The sequence below is a fragment of the Plectropomus leopardus genome, chromosome 9 (genome assembly GCF_026936395.1).
Source record: "Plectropomus leopardus strain MGB_pleo_1.0 chromosome 9, ASM2693639v1, whole genome shotgun sequence".
Taxonomy (NCBI): Eukaryota; Metazoa; Chordata; class Actinopteri; order Perciformes; family Serranidae; genus Plectropomus; species Plectropomus leopardus.
This window is the reverse complement of record NC_142184.1, coordinates 29,627,825-29,649,224: the sequence shown is the minus strand read 5'-3', so window position 1 is coordinate 29,649,224 and position 21,400 is coordinate 29,627,825. Positions and strand designations below refer to the sequence as shown.

The window sequence follows — 21,400 nt, the reverse complement described above, 5'->3', positions numbered from 1 at the left end:
ATCCCTCGCTCACGCTCTCTCACTCTCCCCCCCTCCATCCATCTATCCATCCATCCCTCTCCTGCACTGCCCTCCCTCTCCCGCTCTCCATCCCTTCCTCTCTCTCTCTCGAATTGTTTTTCTGATGACCTTGTATTATTCGCCCTCACCACGCCATCACATGACAGCATCCTTTCCGTTAAGCTCGTGCAGGATTTCCACACACACGCATGCATGCGTCAAGAAAGCATGTCCTCAAGCAGCTGCATTCACACACACAAAAGGAGCCACAGACTTGCATAAACGTGGCCGTAGACGACAAGGTTTCACACTACCCCTGTCGCCTGTGCTTCCTGTCTGTTACGCCGGATGCGGTGGATTTTTTTCTCCCCTCTTGACTGCTGAGGAAAAACACACTGCGATTGAGAGATCGCATTGTACTTCATTTACTCCTCCTCTGCAAATAATCCAACTTGCATCACTAATTCTATCTGAGCAACAATGAGTCACTCTGTACATAGTTAGTATTAATGGATGTCCTCGCAAAATGCAACGACTCTACAATCAATCTATTGTATAAAAAGCTGAATAAAAGATGAGTGAATGAGTGTGTTCCTCTCAGCATCCTTCATCCCATCCCTCCATCGTTTGGGTGCATTCTTTGTCTGATCGCTCAAACATTGTGACATAAACTCATTGTTTTGTTTCTCTCAGCATGTTTTTCGGTACTATATTTACATTCAACATGTCAGATTGATTCACCTGCAGAGAAAAGCTCTGTATAGATTGTACACTTACAGTTGGTATCATGAACATTAGGCAGCATCATGTCTCTGCTCTTGCTCACCGCCAGCAATATTGTCTGGGAATGAGGTTACTAACATCTGGTGCAGGCACGTTACGCGCACCGAGGGTGCACTTAAACGGAATCAAATCTTCGCCCGTAGGCTATATAGTATGTCACGGACGTAATTAATCCTTGGATTGCACCAGCGCCGCCGCAATAACTTCATAAAATGAAACCGCCAAAAAGTGTGAGCAGCACAAAGACAGACAAAGAATTGTACCTGATAGAAAAGAAGGTTGTTTTTTTCCACTGCCCTCTGATCTTGGTTGATATAGACAACCGCAGGGTGCCTACGCATTGCCATATAAGGTGGCACAGCCATTTGTAAAGTCTTTGATTCTTTTCTGGTTACTTTTTGTGGTCATGTGTTGCCTTTTTTTTTGTCTGTTATTTTGCACTAGCTTGCAAGATTTCGATGCATCTGAACTCCTTATGGAATCATTAAAATGCGATCTTTATCATAACATTAACATACCTAAAGTGTTTGAGTTGATCGCCATGGCAATTGCTTTCACATCATGTGATTATTTTTCAACATCTTCTCTTTAAGTTCAGTGACAGGAGCAAAATGACAGAAAATGTCGGAATATTGTGGACGGTTAAATGATTTTATTTGCATTAATGGTGGAGCAGTTGACAATGTTTTCTGCAAACTGTTTGATGCATGAGGCAATTATGAGTCACCAGCTCAGAATCAGTATCAAACTGTGTGTGTGTGTGTGTGTGTGTGTGTGTGTGTGTGTGTGTAGGATTAAGTGTGTGTTTGTGTGTGTGTGTGTGTGTGTGTGTGTCGAACATTGCTGATGGCCAAACTGCATGTGCGTGCCAGAGAGGATGTGCTGAAGCACCTGCATGTGAGTTTCAAAACTGTTTCCTCTTCGCCTCTAGTCGCGCAAGGGCTTCTTGCAGGTCCTCTGCATTGCGTGTGTGTGTCTTCAGTGACTGCCTGAGGGCTTTGTGCAATTCCTCAGGGGCTAATAGGTTGAAGTGCAGCAGAGAGTTGACCAGCTGGAAGCGAGCATTGCCGATAAATGCGTGCGACAGGAAAGGCGCGAGGCCACCCCCGGCTTTCATGGTGTAGAGAGGGACTCTGACCATTCCAAGAACCTGAGAGAGACACGAAGAGAGAACAGGTGATGAGGAACAGAGCATGAGATTGGCTAAATGGCTGCAATCAGTCATTCTAGATGGAAAAGGACACACACACACACACACACACACACACACACACACACACACACAAACACACACACGTGTTACCTCCTGTCCGTGATCTACTGCAGTGCATACACATGCTCTCTCCACCTCCTTAATCTGCTCCTCCTCAATCTTCTTCACGTAGAAGTGAGTGATAAGATGGGAGGACGAGGAGGAGGGAGAGGAACCAGGAGCATAGCAGGAGTCCACATGATCTTCAACCAATATTGGCACATCCATGCCCACCTCCTCCAACAATTCCCTGCTAAGCCCCGCCTCCAGGGTCTCCTTGGTTGGGTTAACGAGCCTGTAGCGTGGGGTCAGAGGTCAGCGTCAGATGTGGAGGTTGATAAACAATGTTTGCTGCACTGCTCTCCCGAGACTCCTCAGCGCAGAGGTGAATAAATCAAGCTGATTGAAAAGCCGATTCAATTTAAAACTCCGAAACTAGTTTGCAGAGCGGCTCCTGCCTCAAGTCCATTAAACTGTATAAAAGAAGCGGACATTTTGGCTGACGCCATTGTGTGTTTTTTGGAACCAGAAGTGACCATATTTGGATGAGAGTGTGGTGCTGTGGAGGAGAGAGGGATGGGTCCAAACCCCAAGGAAGTGTGCCAGGCTCTGATGCAAATTTCACATAGTGGCCAAAAGTGGAATTACACCATCTGGGTCTACAATTCTACAATTCTACAATTTCATTTAGCAGACGCTTTTATCCAAAGCGACGTACAACACAAGCAAGAATTTAGACTTAAGGAAAAAACCCTTAGTAAGTGCAAAAAGTGCTTCAGGTGTGATTGGTCACAGGTATTGCCGTCTAGTGGCAGAAGAAGTGCCGCACAGCCCCCCTTTTTTTTTTTTTTTTCTTTTTTGGAAACCAAAGTAATAACCAGTAGCGATCTCAGCATCTGAGATTCAACAATCTCAGTATCACTACTTTTGATGACAGTCAACATACAACATCACACAACTTTGTCAGTGCTAGATAATCATTAGGTGCTGGGTTTTGGACCATCTGACTTAATCTAGCCCAAAGGGCAAAGCGGAGAAGAGTCAGGTTAAGTGCCTAGGTGTTCTCGGAACAAATGAGTTTTCAATTGTCTCTTAAAAGTAGAAAGGGACTCAGCAGAACGCACAGAGTTTGGAAGTTTGTTCCACCATTTGGGAACAACAGAAGAGAAGAGTCTGGCTAGAGATTTAGAGCCGTGCTGGGCTGGAAGCACCAGGCGTCTTTCGTATGCAGAGCGTAGTGGGCGAGAAGGAGAGTAGACCTGGATCAGGGATTCCAGGTAGGCTGGAGCAGTTCTTGTGATTGTTTTGTAAGCCAAGAGAAGTGCTTTGAATTTGATTCTGGCTGCCACTGGAAGCCAGTGAAGAGAAATTAGCAGCGGGGTGACATGTGCTCTTTTGGGCTGGTTGAAGACCAGACGTGCTGCTGCATTCTGGATCATCTGAAGAGGTTTGAATGAGCATGCAGGGAGGCCTGCCAGAAGAGAGTTGCAGTAGTCAATGCGTGAGATCACAAGAGCCTGAACCAGAAGCTGTGTGGCCTGTTGGGTCAGGAAGGGTCTGATCTTCCTGATGTTGTAGAGGGCATAACGACAAGACCGAGAAACTGAGGCCACATGAACCTTAAAGGTCAGCTGGTCATCAATCATGACACCCAGGTTCCTGGTCTGTCACATGATAGCCCACGGGCCCAAAAAAACATTTCCCAATTGACTTACATTGGGAGAGAGACTTCAGTATCTACATTTAAGCAATCCAGTTCGTTAACATTTGGAAAGTCTAAAAGAGCGGCAAGATTACATTTTTAGACCACCATTCAAGCTAGCAAAGTGCTACACTGGAAGTCAGTCGCTCCGCCACTGGAGGTTACCCGCTCGGGCACACTCGGCCTTGGCCAACCAAGTCTCTAGTGCCTCATGGACCCGTAGATTCTGGTACTTTGTTCCCAAAAAGAGTGCTTTTTTTTTTTTTTTGCTTCTTGTGCCACTGAGCAGCTCTCATTGGATAACAAGTCCCTGACCTCATGGCGGTATCAAGACTTGACTGAGAACCAGAGGACAGTACTGTGGTTGGCACTTGTTAATCACAAGGTAGCCACGCCCTAAAGCATACTAGGGCTGCACCCTTAAAGACAAAAATTTAAATTATCAAGCAAAGACACCTCAGTGGACTGAGGTTTTTCAAGTCGAGCAATCGCTAATTTCTTGTTTTTTATTTATTTATTTTTTGTAAGTCAGTTAGCGTGCTTCTGGGAATGTCTTGGACCCCAGAAGAACATACCGCAGAAACTTTATAACTCTACATAGAAAAATACTAACAAATAGTCCAATATTCTGCCTACAGCCTAATCCGATTCAGCTGACATAACTGTGAGCCAGGCACAAAGCACACCCTGCTTTATCTTCTATTTTTCTGTAAAATGGGACCATGATTTACAAAATGAACATCATGCTGGATTGAAGACTTTAATCTAGCCATCAAGACCATAAACTCACTAATAAACTGAGAGAAGTAAGGTCATTTTCCCATAAACCTCTATACAGTCAGATTTCATTTTGAAGTTGCCCCCTGCTGGCACTTAAAAAAAAATGCAGGTTCACTTAAAATATAAGCAAAGAGTCTACAGCCACGGCCATCAAGTAACGTGACGTGACTTAAAGCCAGTCTGTGCATACACCCAGCCGACCAATCATGAGCAGCCCTATTCATCATGAGCACATCCATTGACTAACAGAGCTGTCAATCATAGTGTCTTAATACATTAAATAACGAGTAAAAACCAAACTAATCAGAAGAACAAACACTTGGACAAACACCAGGGGGGTAAGAAATACATAAAATGACAGAAATTATGTTTGGGAAAAATGTATTTGGCGTGTACTTTGACTTTTCAGTTTAGCCCATGTGCTTGCTGTCATGATTACTGTGTTCAACATCTTGATTTAGCATCTAAGCATGCTAATATTTGCATTAATTAGTGTTAAAGACAAAGTACAGCTGAGGTGGATGATAATGTCATTAGTTTGCAGGTCATAAACAAGAGTAATTGATGAAAAGTTGGGACATTTTATTAAAGGGCTTCATGAATGTCTGAACCACATTTCTTAATAATTGTTCTTAATAACACATCCAACAGTTTGTGATATTTTACTCAAAATCACAAAAAGTTCTATCACTCCGTTGAGAAGATGGGAAGATTTATCACTAGATAAAAAGTACTTTGACCTGCTGTTTAGTAGTTGTTTTTTTTGTAGTTTAACAGTTTTCATTTTTTTTTATTAGTTATCATGATTTTCAGACTTTTCTCATTGCCTCATTATATAATGATACTGAGTTGGCGAAAGATAACCCAGAAATTCTGGCAGTGACTCCTGTTAATCACAGACATAAAAGGCACAAGTGATTCATGCTAAGTTGAATACTTAATAAGTGCTATGTGTCTGGCAGTTATATATATATATATTTTTTTGCGGTAAGCTAAAGTATCTTACAGAAGAATCTATCATGTCATGTTTCACTGTTTATCCTTGTAGTTTGAGTATTCCAGTGAAAATGTGAATGTTTGTTCTGTACCTGTGCAGCTTTATTTATATCTTTTGACATAAGAGACATACGAACCTCAACTAAACATACCTGTGTGCACATAAAAGGAATAAACAACAGCAGCACCAGGAAAGACTCACCCGCCAGGGAAACCCAGCAGACCGTCAAAGCGCATCTGCATCTGTGGGAAGTGAGAGAGGCTGTTATACACACATACACACACACACAACCACACAGAGAGGCAGAGATGCTTACACACAAACAGGAGTGTGTTTTCAAGCAAACAGGCAGAAACACTGAAAGCAGAGGTGTGCATCACTTTTGTAGGCAGGGACTCAGTCATCTCCATCCAGACACACACACACACACAAACAAACACATGCAACTGCACACACACACACACACGCGCACACACACACACACACACACACACACACACACACACACACACACACACACACACACTCAGTGCTCTCCCTCACCAGTATGATATGTTTGATGGGAAACTTCCCAAACAGCTTAGATTTCGTGTCACAGTAGAGCATCACGTGGCACGCATGCTTGCAGCCTGAGCACGCTAACGCCTCCGCCCTCGACAGCTGTCCACTCGCCATCTACAAGTATACACACAAACACAGTGCAAAATCACACAGTCACAGTTCAGTGCTTACTGATCACTCTGCATGGCTGCCCCCCTGTCATGTGCTGCCAATGTGACATCATCCACATACACTTGATGTCTTTGTTTATTTCTGTCCCCCCCCTCCTCACATGGATGAGGTAACAGACCTGAATGAAACCTTCTGATTAGCTTGAAAGCCTTTGGGCTTGTATGCAGAAAAGCTTATCACATGTTATGCAGAACCAGGAAGCTCTACAAGATCTCCGTGACTTGTATTAAAGAAAGCTCTAGCTCCCTCTACTGATGTGGAGTGGGGCTGGCAACTGGGGAAATCCCGAACCTGGACTGAATTTGAATTTATGTAACCTACTGCATACATCTTTTACAATATTTCACATATTTTATGCTTCATTTATTTAACAAGTTATTCAGGATCTTGGGGGGGTTTATAGTTTCCTGTCACCACAAAAGACTCTGCTATTATGGTAATGAATAACATTCTTAAGGGTAATTTATGAGTTGTTATTTATGAGAGGGGAGGGGCATACAACTTTAAATGGCAGTATTTTGGATTATTTGCTGCCCATTTTTCAAAGAAAACATGCCCTCCAAACCAGCTACAGGTTTGAAAGGCATGTTTTCTTTTTTTAAAAAAAAAATGCCAAAATTAGACCATTTATCCAGCCAGAATCTGTAAAACCAGAAACTCTTCTGTTAGAAAAAGAAAAAAATCTTTGGGTGGCCTTAGGCTCAAAATCACTTTATTCTACATTTCAAATGTTTGCACAAAATAGGCTGTTTGCGCTATCTCGTCAGCATTCAGAACAAGAGTGAAAAACTTACTTAAAAATTACTTTCAAACATCAAATGGCCAGTTTAAAAAAATATAATATCTGATTAATGGAGGAGGCGGGGTCATGCATTTCCCCCAAGTCACATAGGGAGAATCAAGGGGAAAATATTTGAAACTTTGGGGAAGGTTAAAACAAAAAAGATGACATCACATGTCCAGTGGGGGAAAAAAAAAAGTTTAGACCTTTTCCTCAAAATGTTTGATTAGAAACCAACCTGTAAATATGAGTCAGAAACCGCTCCTGTTTCCGTGGATTTGATGGACTTGTTTGATGGAGCTCTTTTTTAGGCCTATAATTCAATAGTTTTAGTAGATAGGCAACAGACATTTTTGCCAGCCGTATTCGTAGGAGAATTACTTTACATGTTATTTTTTGTTGTTGTTGTCATTTTTCCTTGCCTGCAGTTCAGTCAAAACCAATGTCTTACTTCAAAACACACTGACAAACGCCTCTCTCCAGGTAAAATGAAGTGCTGTCTCATTCTTCAGTCAGCATTTTGAGCAGAGCACGATCATGTTCTGTCAGCAGCTTCAATCTTTTTGATGACGTTTTGAACACTGATTGGCTGAACGAAGCATGTGGCTCTATCCAGCCAATAGCATCACTCCCCACCGACCAATGAGCGGTGGGGAGTGTAAAAGGGAGTTCGGCAGCTCCGGAGCTGACTCTCGTGTACTGCAGTAACCTGTGACCATATGCCAGTAATATCTTATCTGTTACATATGATATAACACCTTAGCAATTAATATTATCCGGTCAATACAGACCTGTGCTCGCAGGACACAAAACACCGACTGGAAAAAACCTGCTAACCTGAAGGTAAATAGCTAACTTGTGATTACCACAGTGTTCAACATATGTAACGTTAGCTTCCTGGTTAATAATCAGGTAAGCAGTTAATATACACGTGTTGTAAAGCAGGTATACACAGGTCTAAGTATTATATATAAGAAGCAACTGTATGTACTGTTTTGTGTTATTTTACTAACGCTCTGATGTTTTCATATGTGTTTAATCCTGTCGAATCATTTATTTAATCAATTTTTATTGTATGCATACATGTTGCAGCTTTTTCTGTCTTTGTGTAAAGCATTTTGGTAAACTGACTGCTATACAGTAACAACACAAATATATTAGTTATTATCGTTGTTGTTAGTATTATTTTAGTAGAAGTAGTCGTAGTGGAAGTAGTAGCATTTACCTGGTTGTTGTAATGTCCTTGTAGTTTTCAACAGGTATGTTTATAACTAAATGGCGTGATAGATTATGGAATTTAAATCAGAAAAGTAGCCTCACAAGCAAAATTCAAAACACAGAAATGGAACTAACTGTGGTTCCCTACTTGACTTTAAAGTGAAAAAACTGATAACTAAGCAACACTTGAGGTTAAGTTCCTCAAATGTTCTGTGATGTCATATAATGGTTTTTTTTTCTTCAGAAGTGAAACATAAATTTTAAGGAATACTTCACCCACAAAATGACTATTTGTAAATCAATTAATGTTCAAAACCTTTTTCTTTTATTTTTCGTATGCCCTCACGGAAAAACATTGATTTGTTGATTGTTTTGCGACGAGTTTTACAACTGTAAAACCCTATCAAAACATCTGTTTACAAACTCTCACACATCTCCAGCAGTATTATCCAAGTCTAATTTATCTAGTCATATGTGTGGCACTTCCCAAACACATGCTTTTTTATTAACAAACCTTGGTGTTGGAGTCTGGCTTTAAAGAGAGCACAGAAAAGTTTAATTTTCATTTCCACTTTAAGTTCACTGCAAGAGTTGTTAGAGTTTTTTTCACTGTTAGAGTTTTCTAACAGATGTTTTGGTATAGTTTGCTGCTCTTAATAACGAACTTTTCTTTGTGAATTCAAGGTAAAATGGCATGACTAACTAATGGTCACGTTCATGGTCAATTTGACTGTTTTTAACATTACAGGTAAGTCAGAATGGCCCAGGCTATACCAGACAAGATAATGAAGAATACCACGCTGATAAAAGACTTGGCAGAGGTGGCAAAAGATGTGGCACTTCTGCAGGGTGTCCTGATGAGGATCCAAGAGACCCCCAACTCATCAGAGGTAGGAAGTGAAAACAGAGACACTTTTATCTGCAGAATTCATACACCTTACAGCAGCTGTTTTTTGTGATGAAACCTGAAACAAACAAACAAACAAAACCTGTTTGGATGTCACCTGATAAAAAGAAGTGTTTTTGGAAGGTCAAAACTGCTGCACTTCCATCACAGCTGTGACAGATCGTAAAGAGAAGATGCATCTTGTTTACTTTGTTAATTACTTATGTTGGTTTTGAGCATGTTTTAGGGTGCATTTTCAAATACTTTTTTTGTAGTATGAATATCAATAAGAAACTTGGTGAGGCATGCATACTTATGCATGCCTTTTGATTGATTTCCCCTTATCTTAGACAGAATAATTAACCTTTAAACCCCAGTGGAAGATTATTCATTCAGTATAGTCAAGCAAATAAAAAGAAACCTGAAGAAAGAAGACAAACAGCCGAACTGTGAAAGCATTAGAAAATCATTAACAATCAACTTAGATATCATTTGTTAACATTTAACCCCATTTGACAATAGACAGCTGTGAACGAGTAAAATTCCTTCAGACCTGAATTTCTTAACCTTGTCACTGTTACTTTGTTAACTGGTGGAAATAATCACAAAATATCTCTTAAATCCTGCTATTTCTTTGTCATATTAGCTGTCAGCTTAAGGCTGCAGGATTACAAGTTTAAATGCACAGAGAGGTAAAGAATGTGCATCTCGTTGCACTTGTACATCCCTATATGCCTGTATGTGTATACATGTCATATATGTCTGACTTTGTGAGGCACTTTGGAGCAAAGCCTGTTTGCTTTTTTTAAAAAAACAAGTATATTTAAATAAAAAATAAATGTAAATGAATGAAACTTGTTGCACTTTAGGAGCACTGTAATAAAGTCATCACCGAAGAAGCATCTCTTATGCACAAAGCGAAGAAAGGCAATTTAACAAACTAACAAACACAGTAAAAATGTGCCAATGTGTAGCCATTCAAGCAATCCTGATATCACATCATTTGATTCAAAATGTCTTGTTTTTTTAGTGCGAGAGGGAAATAAACTTGTACAACCACAATAATTATCAGTCCAGCTCTCCCTCTCTATATTTTTCATTCATACGAGCTGTATGCATGAATAAATCCAGCCCAGTGCTTTACGTTTATTATACAGTTAGTTGATAATGTGACAAATGATTTATTGCACTCTGTATACACAACTGGCAGCTGAGCAAGTATGGTTGAAGTCATCGCATATTCAATAAAAGAAGACTGAGTTTGAATTTCTAAAAAACAACAGAAAAAAATCAAATGTATTTATTATTTCTAAAGCAAATCAATATGAACGTGTATTTACCATTTATGTGATGTGACAGTGAGCCACAGCCACTAAGAGAGAACATAATTCAATACCAGAGAGCTGTTCAGCCACGGCTGTTAAAACAGGCGTGTTCAATGTGAAGTCATGTTAGGAATTTGTTCCGCTTTAGGGCACAGGATTTGGGACAGACCTTGATTAAGCCTGTGTTTGCAATTACAGGGATTTTTAGCCCAAGTGCTTGTTTTCATTCCTCACATGCCATGTCCAATGCTTGTGCTTTGTGATGAATAGTTTTTGGATGTCAGCATTCTTTTCTTACATTTTTTAGACTTGTTTTTTTTCTTTTCTTTTCAGTTGGTGACCTACGCTCCCTTCACACTCTTCCCCACACCTGTGCCAAAGGCTGTGTTCCTCCAGGCTCTGGCCGTGCAAACTCACTACAACACACTGGTGGACAAGATCAGCCAGGACACAGACTTTCTGCAAGAGGCCCTTGCGAGGTAGCATATGAGTCACAAAATAATGATGGTGACCCCAGTAGTTTTGAAATGTGGCTTTGCTGTTGAGTTTAACGTAGCAGCACTCCTCCTAAAAAAAATCACAATGTAGTTACCCATTCTGCCTGAATCTGCAACAGCTACTGTAACATATTGATTGACTGGTTTTCAGGAATTTAACAGGTTGACATTCTTTGTTTATAGCACCATTGAAGTGGATGATTTCACTGCAAGGTTGTTCAGGATCCACCAACAAATCCTTAAAGAAGGAAGGTCTCAGGTATGTTGAAATGTTCCATCCAAATGAAGTTATGTACCAGTTTCAAAGGAGTTTGTAATTTTTCCTGATTTAACCATCTATGCAAGTGAGAGTTGATCGACTTTAATTGTCAGCTTTCAGCCATGTTGATCTTTCAGCTGGTGTGACCACACTGGGCCCATCATTGAAAGAACACAATATTAGGGCTGTTATTAACAATAATTTTAAATATTGGTTGATCTATAATTGATTAATGAAATGACATTTACAATAACCTAAATGCCAAAGTGATATCTCTTGAAATTTTATGCATTTTTAAAATGCCCAAAAAAACCAAAACAAATTATAAAATTACTATCACACGAGACAAAGAAAACAAGAAAATGTCTACAATGCTTTTGTTGCCAATTACTTCTCTGTCCCTCAATTAAGTGATCTTTTTTTTTTTAAAATCTCTCAACAATATGATGAGCTGAGTGGCTCAAGTGTTGATTCGACAGTCTGTGCTGAATGTTCAGCCACGTGCCTAGATTATTATGTTTAAGTGATTAAAGTAGTCTGAGTGGGGATTCTTCTTTGTCTTCTTTCCAGTCCATTGTGTTGGGGCTCAATCGGTCTGACTACATGCTGGACCAAGGAGACGACGGGTCGTCATCTCTGAAACAGATAGAAATCAACACATTTGCTGCCAGTTTTGGTGGGCTCTCATCACGCACGCCAGATGTACACCGGTAAGTCAGTCATTAGAATATCAGCCACAAACTGTGCTTTTGTTTATGAAGTCAACGGTTTTCAAGTGTGATCAAAATAAGTCTAGAAGGGCAATCAACAGTTATGATAAAATATTTTAGTGATCAGGATTTTTTACACAGACAGTGGTTAAAAGTCGCCCCAAGCAGTCAGATTTGGTCAGTGCTTCCATACAGTGTTGTGGCACGTTTCTGTAAAAGCACATCTCTTTTACCTTTGGTGTAAAATCTTTAGTTGAGGCAAACTTGAGTGTGTTTTTGCTTTATTTAAGAGGAAGAAAAAGCTGACAGAGAGCGAAATCAACTGCAGTCAGACAATAATTGCGTGCAATTCTCTGTGATCAACATTGCTATAAATGTTCTTCATCTTGCTCGACAGACACATCCTTAATGTGGCGGGGCAACTGGAGGAGAGCCAGCGGATCCTCGACAACAACCCTGCAGCTGGTCTGGCCAGAACTATTGCCAAAGCGTGGGAGCTCTATGGATCAGAGAGGTAGGAAATGAACGCAGCCTGACTGTTCATTAATGTCCTGATTTCACTCACATATTGATCCATCTACTTGTGCTGAATGAGCAAACCAGCTGCATCATATCAGAGCCATAAATGAATAATGCAGCCATAAATTACTAGTGGATCACTCAAGTAGAATGAAACATCTGCTTTAGTGCTGGGATGATATTTTTGTCATTATTGGAAGCATATGTATACTGTATGCACTATAAGATATTAACAATCACATGTAATAACCAGACTGATCAATAGAAAGCAATTTATTCAGAAATTGGCAGAAAGTACTTGAACAAAAAAAAATACCCGTAAGATCCATGCACCATTCAGCGTTATAAAATGTCCCGATGAATATTTAAAGGTAACAGTGAGAGTGTTTCACAGGAGCAGTTGTTTTCGTTACAGAGCAGTCGTCATGTTCTTGGTGGAAGAGAACCAAAGGAACATCTTTGATCAGCGATACATTGAGAACGAACTGTGGAAGAGGTATGTGTGTGAGTACAGAGGTTTTTTTTTTTGAAGCTGTAAGCAATCCCCTAATAGCTTCAGCTGACATGATTTTTGATATGACAGTAATGCAATTTTAAAAGAGCGAACCTGTCAAACTGAAATATGTTGATTCATATTAAGGCCTTGTTCAGACTGCCAGCCCAGATCTGTCTTCTAGCAAATCCAAAATTGTGGACAGATTGATTTTTGAAATGTCTCGGCAGCAAAAAAAAACCTACATAAAATGCAATTTTTTGCAAATTCTGTCCAAATCACATTCGGAAATGATTTGAAATGTGAGTCCCATCAAATTGCTACAGATGCGTTTCAGTCTGGATGCTCTGGCCACTCAAATACAGCGTCACAGAGTGCCTTTTGTGTCATTCGCAAAGTAACACAATAATGTCAAGTCCACTATCTATTTTTCTAATCATGTGAGGGTGAGTCAACCATCCAGTTTGTTAAGCACATTCAGGCATGTGTTTGCTTGTTTGAATGGTGTGAAAAGCTTGATCTTTGTAACCAGCACCCTGTCGTCAATGTGTTTCAGCAACATTCCCACAATAAGAATGCGGTTCGACGATGTTTATAAAACAGGATCCCTTGATCAGGACAAGAGGCTGTTTGTGTAAGTCTGCTTCTGTCAGACACAATGTATCATTCATATATTAAAACTATATGTTACACATAGAGATATGATACACTTCAGTTATACTTAATGTGCATTTATATTTCTCTCTCTTCAGTGATGGTCAAGAGGTTGCAGTGGTGTACTTCAGGAACGGCTACATGCCTCAGAACTACACTTCTGAACAGGTCTCCACTTAAATCTTTATTTCTAGTTGGAGTAGTCATAGTTACTATACAAAGAGCAGTCAGGATGGATAATTTTTTTTATGCAGACTCCACCAATTTCATGAGTTTTGTTGGGATGGACACTGAGGAGTTAAATCTGACCACTTTTTAGGTATACCAAAAAGAGCACAGATACCTTTTTCTTTTTCTCTGTTGCCACATATTGATTATTCTGCCCACTTATATCCTGTGTGGCAGAATAATCAGTTCTCTCATGAGGTGTTGGGGTTTTTTTTTTTAAATGATTTGTTTATTTTTTGTGGGTGTAAGGGGCATTACACAAACATAAAGCAGATGTGGTGACACACAATATATGTGAAGATTAAATGGAACCAAAAAAGCAAACAATAAATAATCAATAAAACAATATCATTGTTATTCTGAGTACGACAACCATTTGGTGTTACTAACGGTGGTTACGTAGAGCCTGTATGTGCGTGCAAAGTTCAGTATGTGTGGCGGGAAGAGTACCGCGCAATGTTTGTTTACTAGAAAGTTTATTTGTTTTTACGAAGTGTGGACACAAAATAAAAAGAGGTAAGATGAGACAAAAGAGGTCGTGCCGTTTGGACTTGTCATCGTAGGAAAAACACAGATGTCGTTGTTACTGTTAATGATGTCAGCATTCCACTTAGGGGAGGACCTGGCATTGTGCATGCCAGCACAGGTGTACTTCTTCACCGACTCACTGGAATGACTTGCTGTGACACTTAATGGAACTGAGACAGTGTCACCTGTGCTTTTCCTACTCTGACATGTTTGCTGTGAAAGGTCTATCAGGGTGCCGCATCACTTTCTGCCCTTCTCCTTTTTTATTTATTGACGGTTGACCAACCAGCTTCGAGGCGCATCACACCCTCATTAATAGGTCCTAGTCTCATGTTCTACTCAGGAGCAGCTGCTCAGTCAAGTCTGACACCTAGTGGTAAAATTCAGTATTCAAGTCTGGTCTGGTGTTTTTGCTGAATAACAAACTGGTTTGAAAATGTTTTACACTTGCCTGACCTTTGGTGGCACTGGTGGAGTCGTGTTGTTTTCAGTTGCAGGTGAGACAATGACATACGATCTATCGAGCCCAAGTCAAGTTTTAATTATGTATAGCCCACATGTATAGTATCACAAATCACAAAATAGCCTCAAGGGGATTTTAAAATATCTGCAGTATACAGGTATGACACCCTCTGTCTTTATAAGCCTGAAGGCTTCTCACATGCTGAAACACTGCACAGCAGTTGATACTGTTACAAGGGGGGATTTTACTGCTCTGGAAAGCTACCACTGCAATGATAGTTTTAGTGGTATGCAGCAGGAATACAGCATTTATAATACAAAGTGATCTACTAGGAATGCATATTTAAATGGTCTACGCTGTCAGATGATGTTGCTTTGCGTTCCAACTTTTTCGAGTGAGAGAGGGCTACATTTAAGTGAATGAAGGGACTGTGCTTCCACGTAGTGGTAGTGTGGGTCAGAATGAAGACTAAAAGAAATCAGACATTTGTGACATTATGTGGTACCTCTGACAGGGATATCTAGCAAACCAACTGTGATGGACACAGATTTGATTCTAAAAAGGATGTTATAGTCTCTAAAAAAGTTTTAGGTCAAGTGAAAATCTTATGCATTACATTGTATTAAATGGCATTTCGCCGCACTGGGTTTTAATGTATTTAGGCAGGTCTGAATCCAGTTGTGTTGAAAAACTGGTTAGTTACAATGTACTGGATGTATCAAAATGAAAGAAAAGATTTTTTTCTTTGAATTGTAGACTTGGGAAGCTCGTCTTCTGATGGAGCGCTCTCTGGCTGTGAAGTGTCCAGATATCAGCACTCACCTAGCTGGAACTAAGAAAGTCCAGCAGGTGCTCGCCAGACCTGGAGTTCTGGAGAAGTTCTTCCCTGACCAGCCCCAAGTAGTGGAGGAGATCAGAGCAACGTTTGCTGGCCTCTACACACTAGACATGGTGAGAAAATAAAACAAACTATGCAGTTGTTTCAGGGGGTTGCATATAAGCCACACATGACGACATCACAATAAGGTTGTACAACTTGTACATGCTACAGTTTACTGTGTTGAGGCTGTCTCACATGTTCCCGTTTTATTCTTTTTTGTTTTTGTGTCTAGGGACCAGAGGGTGACAGAACAGTACAAATGGCTTTGGCAGCACCAGACCGGTTTGTCCTAAAGCCTCAGCGAGAGGGAGGAGGTTCGATGCAAGAAACACCATAAGAAATTAATTTCTGCATGCAGCAAATCCTAAAACCACTTCTGCTTTAAGTACTGGTGCCTAAAGTGGCAGACTTTGAAATGTCAGCACCAGCATGGTAGTGTATACTACAGTTAAAAAGAAGAAGAAGAAGCTTTGCTGATTTTTACAATATGTAACTTCATCTTTCTATAATATTTGCAGTAAATAAACAGAGTTTTTTTTTTCAAATCTGTCATCATTTTTTTAGGTAACAACATCTATGGATCAGAGATCTGTCAGGTCCTGCAGGGAGTAAAGGAGAACACAGAGAGAATGGCCTATATTCTGATGGATAAAATCAATCCAACCCCTGTGCAGAACTACCTGTTGAGACGAGACAGTCCTCTCCAAATCAGTAACTGTCTCAGTGAACTGGGAGTGTTCGGAGCATATGTCAGGTATTTAGTCACTATTTCACTGACAAATAATGCATTGTTTTTTTGTGGAAAGATGCATTCTTGAAATAAAAGTTTTTGTTCTTTCAGGACAAGTTTATTCAGTGAGGTTTTAACTCCTGCTCATTATCTCAGAGCTGTACTGCAAGCAGATCGAGTAGCTATGTAATTCAACATTTATTTCCTAAATAATGCATTGCCCATTCAAAGCATGCCTGTTCAGAAGAAGGCCGATCGCTCAGCCTGTGGTATTGCTGCTTGCTGCTTTATAGAGAATAACACATATATAAACAGCCTCACACTGGACACTGCACATCCTCGGGCATTGAGCAATCCACCTGCAGTGGTATTCTTGCGTCATTTTGGTATAAAAGCTCATACAAATATTTTATGGCCTCAGTGGCATCAAAGACACTTCTTCTACCACTGCCAAAGGATTATGTTTCACTTTCATTGGCCCGGCACTCTGCTGCTCCATCTGTGTCTAGACTATGCTCCATCTGTGCCCATACTGTGCTCCGACAGTGTGGTGCCATGCATAATCTTACAGTATTTTTTTTTCCAATTGTGAACCTACTGAACGGTCCAGCTCCAAATATTGAAAATCACTGTGTGGCGGCAGATGTTCTAATCAAGGCAGGCTGACACAAATCAATAAATGTGTGGGAAACCCTGACTTCAGACATAATAATATCAGTCAGGAGAGTGTACACTTGTTATCCTGTGAAGTTTACATTAAATATTTTAGGATTTGCTATACCTATCTTTCACTTCTCTTTGTTTCCTTACAGGCAAGGTAAAGACATGGTGATGAACGAGTGTGTGGGTCATCTGCTACGGACCAAGAGTTCAGAACACTCGGACGGAGGCGTCGCAGCAGGAGTGGCTGTGCTGGACAATCCTTTCCTTGTCGAAAATTGACAATACTAGCTGCTTTCAAAAACAAAAACGCACAGGGATTACGACGAAATCAAGGTTGCACACTCACACAGTTACTTTGGCTGCTACAGCTCGAAATTGAGCATAGTCCCACGATAACATACTTGACACAAGCTGGACAGACATACTATCAGTGCAGGCTTCAGATGAAGCCTCCAGGACTCCTGCTGTAAGAGGTGATGCAGTAGATTCAAGTCTTTGTATTATTTCTAGAGTAGCTTGGTGTTATTCACCTACATTACCAATGCCAGTGGTTCCAGAAAGGTTTACAACGACTGTGTTTGTTATCAGCTTTTGATATCGTGTTGATTCTTTTTAAGTGGAGAGCAGCTCTCAATTACACACTCAAGGCAAGTGTAAACACTAAAACCCAGTACGAGATTTGAACGGATTATTTTTACATAATAACAGTTTGATTACATGTTTACGTGCCCTAATTCTCAGTAAATGCTAGAGCCTTTATTTACTTGAAATGAATTAAGGACCAGTTGAATAGATGATGTGAAACCATTATATGTAGTATGTTAATAATAGTAAAAATGTTGATAAAAATCTCACTTACTGTCATTCCCTTAGGGACATAATCAAGAGGAGGGGTAAATGCATGTTTATAGTGCTTTTCTAGTGAGTTTTACACTCAAAGTGCTTTCCCACTATGACTTACATTATCTATTCACACATTCATACATTGGTGGCTAAGGCTACTGTACAAGGTGCACATTTTAAAAAAAATTCATACACACCCCAACACTGATGTAACAGCCGTCAGCAGGGATTTGGGCTTCAGTATCTTGCCCAAGGGTGCATTGACTCATTGACTGTAGGAGCCAGGGATCAAACCTTCCGATAAGAGGATGTCCCGCTCTAACTTCCAGTGAATGCATCACAAATAATGTGACAGTTAGTCACTTTGTTAGCGTGCAGGTTGCAGTAACATTATCCTTAATAGCTAGGAAAAAAAGAATGTTTTGCAAGACAGCTAAGCTTTTACTTAAAGTTTCCGGGTGATTTGCTTAGTTCCTTGTAGATTTGTAATATGCCAGTTTTATAAGGAAACCTTTTTTTTTCTTTACGTGTGTCCATGTGTATCACTCTTGATCCCCTCCCTAAACTTCTTTAGTTTATGTGGGTCTGTGGGCTCTCCTTGAGTTTGTAACTGGCAGGAGTGAAAAACGGTTCTGTTGATCCATTCAAAGCTGATCTGAACATGATTCTGAACTTTCCGTTTGCGCGTTTTTTTGTTTTTGTTTTTTTCTTAAAATCATTTTGTGCCCCCTCTCTGAATTTAAACGCAGCACAGACAAAGCTCATCATGAGTCATATTTATTCCTTAGCAGCAATTTAAGTCACAGCGTGGATAATTGATCATTTGATCCAGTCAAAGCTGATCAGATTGATGGATTAGAGGAGCAGTTGCTTCAGAGGAAGTGAAAATAAACTTCAAGACCCAGCAGAATTGAGTTTAAGTTTCACTTAAACTGCACATGGTGTTCTATTGCTCCGTCTGTGCCCAGAGTATGCTCTGCGCTCCAACAGTGTGGTGCTATAAATAATTGAATGGTATATATATCTCACCAGTGCGTCTGTGGTGCTGTTCCAGAAAAGTTCTATAAGTCCAGTTACAAAAAATATAAAATCTATTAATGGCTTTCATCACAAAGGTATTAATGTAAGGGAAACCCTGTAGAAACATCTCACAACATGTTGCAGTATGATTCAACACCACTGCAGCACCCAAATAGTCCTTACACAAAGTTAAAACTGATACTGTACAATTAACTGTAGAGCTTTTTTTTAAACGTTATAACACGGCAACACAGTGAACTGATATGTTTTTGACTGTATATAATGGAGAAATTGGTTGTTATCAGGCTCTGTAATAGTGTGTTGCTTGGTTCACTTTGACTGTAGGACTTTTAGAGAGCTTGTATGGAGTATGCACAACTCTTCACAAAAATCGATGATGGCAGAAACTAGAAAGGTAAAGCTGAGGGTGAACAGGTAAAATAATATGACTACTTGAAGTTCAGAAAGGAAGGCAAGGAAAGAAATCAGAGTCCTTAGCTTAGCTTGGGGTTATCGTTTTGCTGTTCACCATCAACTGATCGGCCTTATTTTACTTATTTTTATCTCATGACTTATGCCGAGTGCTGCTTGTTTTTATGGTAGGCCTTTATCACAGAAGACATTTTGACTTTTCACTGTAGGAAAAATTCAGGTGTTAATAATCAAACAAGTGATGCCTAAATTCAACTTAGCTGCTTTGAACTTGATATCACAGGGTCATCGTTAGTATTACTAAAAAAGTTTGTGCTGTTCCTACCATGACCAAGTCAAAATGCTGTGGAAACACACTAATCAATAGTGAACAAAACATGACTTTTATATTCACAGAAACTGTGATATTTTGCTGTGATACCTTAACCCTGGAATGTTTTAACAAAAATAGTGATTAAAATTACCCCAATCATTTTCAGTTACCTTCATAACTGTACACTGATTCCCTGTTGGCATGTGTGAACACAGTAGATCAAGTGATGCATTTAAAATGTTTTAACAGCCACTGCTGCTGAGTGGTGAGGCTTCTACATGCTGCAATGTCTTGACTGCTAGAGTCCACTCAAAAACCTCTCTCTTCGATTTCTCTATAGAAATTGGAAGGGAAAATATCTGCTGGAAAAGTAATCATTTTACTGCTACTGTGACTACTTTAATTATTACTACAAATCATTATTTTAGTAATAAGAAAAATATCTTTTTATAGCACCTTTCATACAAGAAATACAGCTACAAATGCTTTAGGTAAAGGGAAAACTGTTGTCTGTGGGGGTGTTAATGTTTAGGGTTTTTATGTAAAAGTGACAACAGTATTTCTACTCCTGCAGGCCAAACTAGAGGTCATTTGCAAGAAATTCACAACACACACAGACACACACACACACACACATACACATAGCCAGGATTTTTTTGAAATCTACATGCAATTGCCAAAAGTAAAAAACTAACATTAGGCTATAAACGAACTACATTATGGTCGCATGACTGAACGTCACCACCACAACAAGGTGTTAAGCTGTGTTCAGCTGCACGTTCTGTCTCATTTAGCCACTTGATCGCTACTGCCTCTTTAAAGACACATAAAGGCTTTCAAATTCGTAAGTGGGGTGCTAACCAACATATTACATAGCTATACAAAATGTGAAAATCTCTTAAGCTTGTGGTAACCACAGACTGTACCTCAGGAATCTTAAGAAAAGCCCTCTCAGAAAACCCACTGACCTCGAGATGAGGGTGTTATGGTTTGCAGTAACATTTGGAACCCAAAAGCAGACTCAAAAGGCAGATTAAAAGTCCAAAGAGTTTATATGTAGAGCTGGTTGCTGGCAGAAGGCACAATAGTCAAGACTGAGTTGAGGGGGACTGCAGGCACTCTGAGGCAAAATGGCAGAGGGCAGGCAGACAGGGCAGACAGAGCGGTTTCTTCTTTCTGAGTCCTCTCTAAACTGGTTCTAGGCGAGTGAAGACGCAAGGGGAAGATGGTGACAAAATCTGAACAAAAACAAACAAAAACTCAAACTATAAAAAGGGCAGATGAGAACTACCACTGGAACAGACAGAATAATCTGGCCGAGAATGAAGGTGAAGTTTGGGTTCTTATACTGAGGCTGATGTGGAGGAGATGAGTTGCAGGTGTGAACTTCTGCCAGGTGCTTGATTGCAGCAGCTGTGCCCTCCAGAGACAGACACACTACAGAGAGAGACCATGCATACTACTATGCAATATAGTATAGGGGAAAAATGTGTATGTGCCAGTACATAATATGTGAAATGCAGTATGCCAAAAATACCAGGATGTTCTACTATATCTGGTTAGATTTTGCATTATGCAAGCCAGCATTGTTTTCTGGCTCTTCTGTCATATCAGCAATCACCTGGCTGGAACCAACACGGTCCAGCAGGTGCTCGCCAGACCTGGAGTTCTGGAGAAGTTCTTCCCCGACCAGCCCCAAGTAGTGGAGGAGA

The 21,400-nt window shown here is 40.2% G+C and overlaps 2 protein-coding genes across 4 annotated transcripts; one reads left to right on the top strand and one right to left on the bottom strand.

Moving 5' to 3' along the window:
- Positions 1–504: 504 nt before the first annotated feature.
- On the bottom strand, positions 505–8,392 carry LOC121946612 (U8 snoRNA-decapping enzyme). 3 transcript variants are annotated; one of them, XM_042491257.2, is made up of 5 exons: positions 8,253–8,392; positions 6,058–6,189; positions 5,716–5,756; positions 2,087–2,330; positions 505–1,933 (listed from the first exon to the last, which is right to left on the bottom strand). In XM_042491257.2, the coding sequence occupies exons 2-5, from the start codon at positions 6,187–6,189 to the stop codon at positions 1,688–1,690; spliced, it is 663 nt and encodes a 220-aa protein (XP_042347191.1). In that variant the 5' UTR covers positions 8,253–8,392; the 3' UTR covers positions 505–1,687. The 3 variants fall into 3 exon arrangements, with proteins under 3 accessions (XP_042347191.1, XP_087938595.1, XP_042347192.1); XM_088082469.1 differs by lacking the exon at positions 8,253–8,392 and adding an exon at positions 7,266–7,552; XM_042491258.2 differs by lacking the exon at positions 8,253–8,392 and adding an exon at positions 6,365–6,480.
- Positions 7,690–19,866, top strand: gss (glutathione synthetase). Its single transcript, XM_042491256.2, has 13 exons — positions 7,690–7,870; positions 8,994–9,135; positions 10,790–10,935; positions 11,137–11,212; positions 11,783–11,922; positions 12,320–12,436; positions 12,857–12,937; positions 13,491–13,568; positions 13,687–13,756; positions 15,564–15,758; positions 15,920–16,001; positions 16,252–16,441; positions 17,230–19,866. The coding sequence occupies exons 2-13, from the start codon at positions 9,004–9,006 to the stop codon at positions 17,357–17,359; spliced, it is 1,437 nt and encodes a 478-aa protein (XP_042347190.2). The 5' UTR covers positions 7,690–7,870; positions 8,994–9,003; the 3' UTR covers positions 17,360–19,866.
- Positions 19,867–21,400: the final 1,534 nt, after the last annotated feature.

Excerpts from the sequence above, each read along its gene's own strand:
- gss (XM_042491256.2), top strand. The coding sequence starts at position 9,004 with ATGGCCCAGGCTATACCAGACAAGATAATGAAGAATACCACGCTGATA. Across the intron at positions 12,437-12,856 it reads GAGCTCTATGGATCAGAGAG|AGCAGTCGTCATGTTCTTGG; the intron begins GTAGGAAATGAA and ends TTTTCGTTACAG. Across the intron at positions 15,759-15,919 it reads GCCTCTACACACTAGACATG|GGACCAGAGGGTGACAGAAC; the intron begins GTGAGAAAATAA and ends TTTTGTGTCTAG.
- LOC121946612 (XM_042491257.2), bottom strand. The coding sequence starts at position 6,189 with ATGGCGAGTGGACAGCTGTCGAGGGCGGAGGCGTTAGCGTGCTCAGGC. Across the intron at positions 5,757-6,057 it reads CCATCAAACATATCATACTG|ATGCAGATGCGCTTTGACGG; the intron begins GTGAGGGAGAGC and ends CACTTCCCACAG. Across the intron at positions 2,331-5,715 it reads CTGCTGGGTTTCCCTGGCGG|GCTCGTTAACCCAACCAAGG; the intron begins GTGAGTCTTTCC and ends CCCACGCTACAG.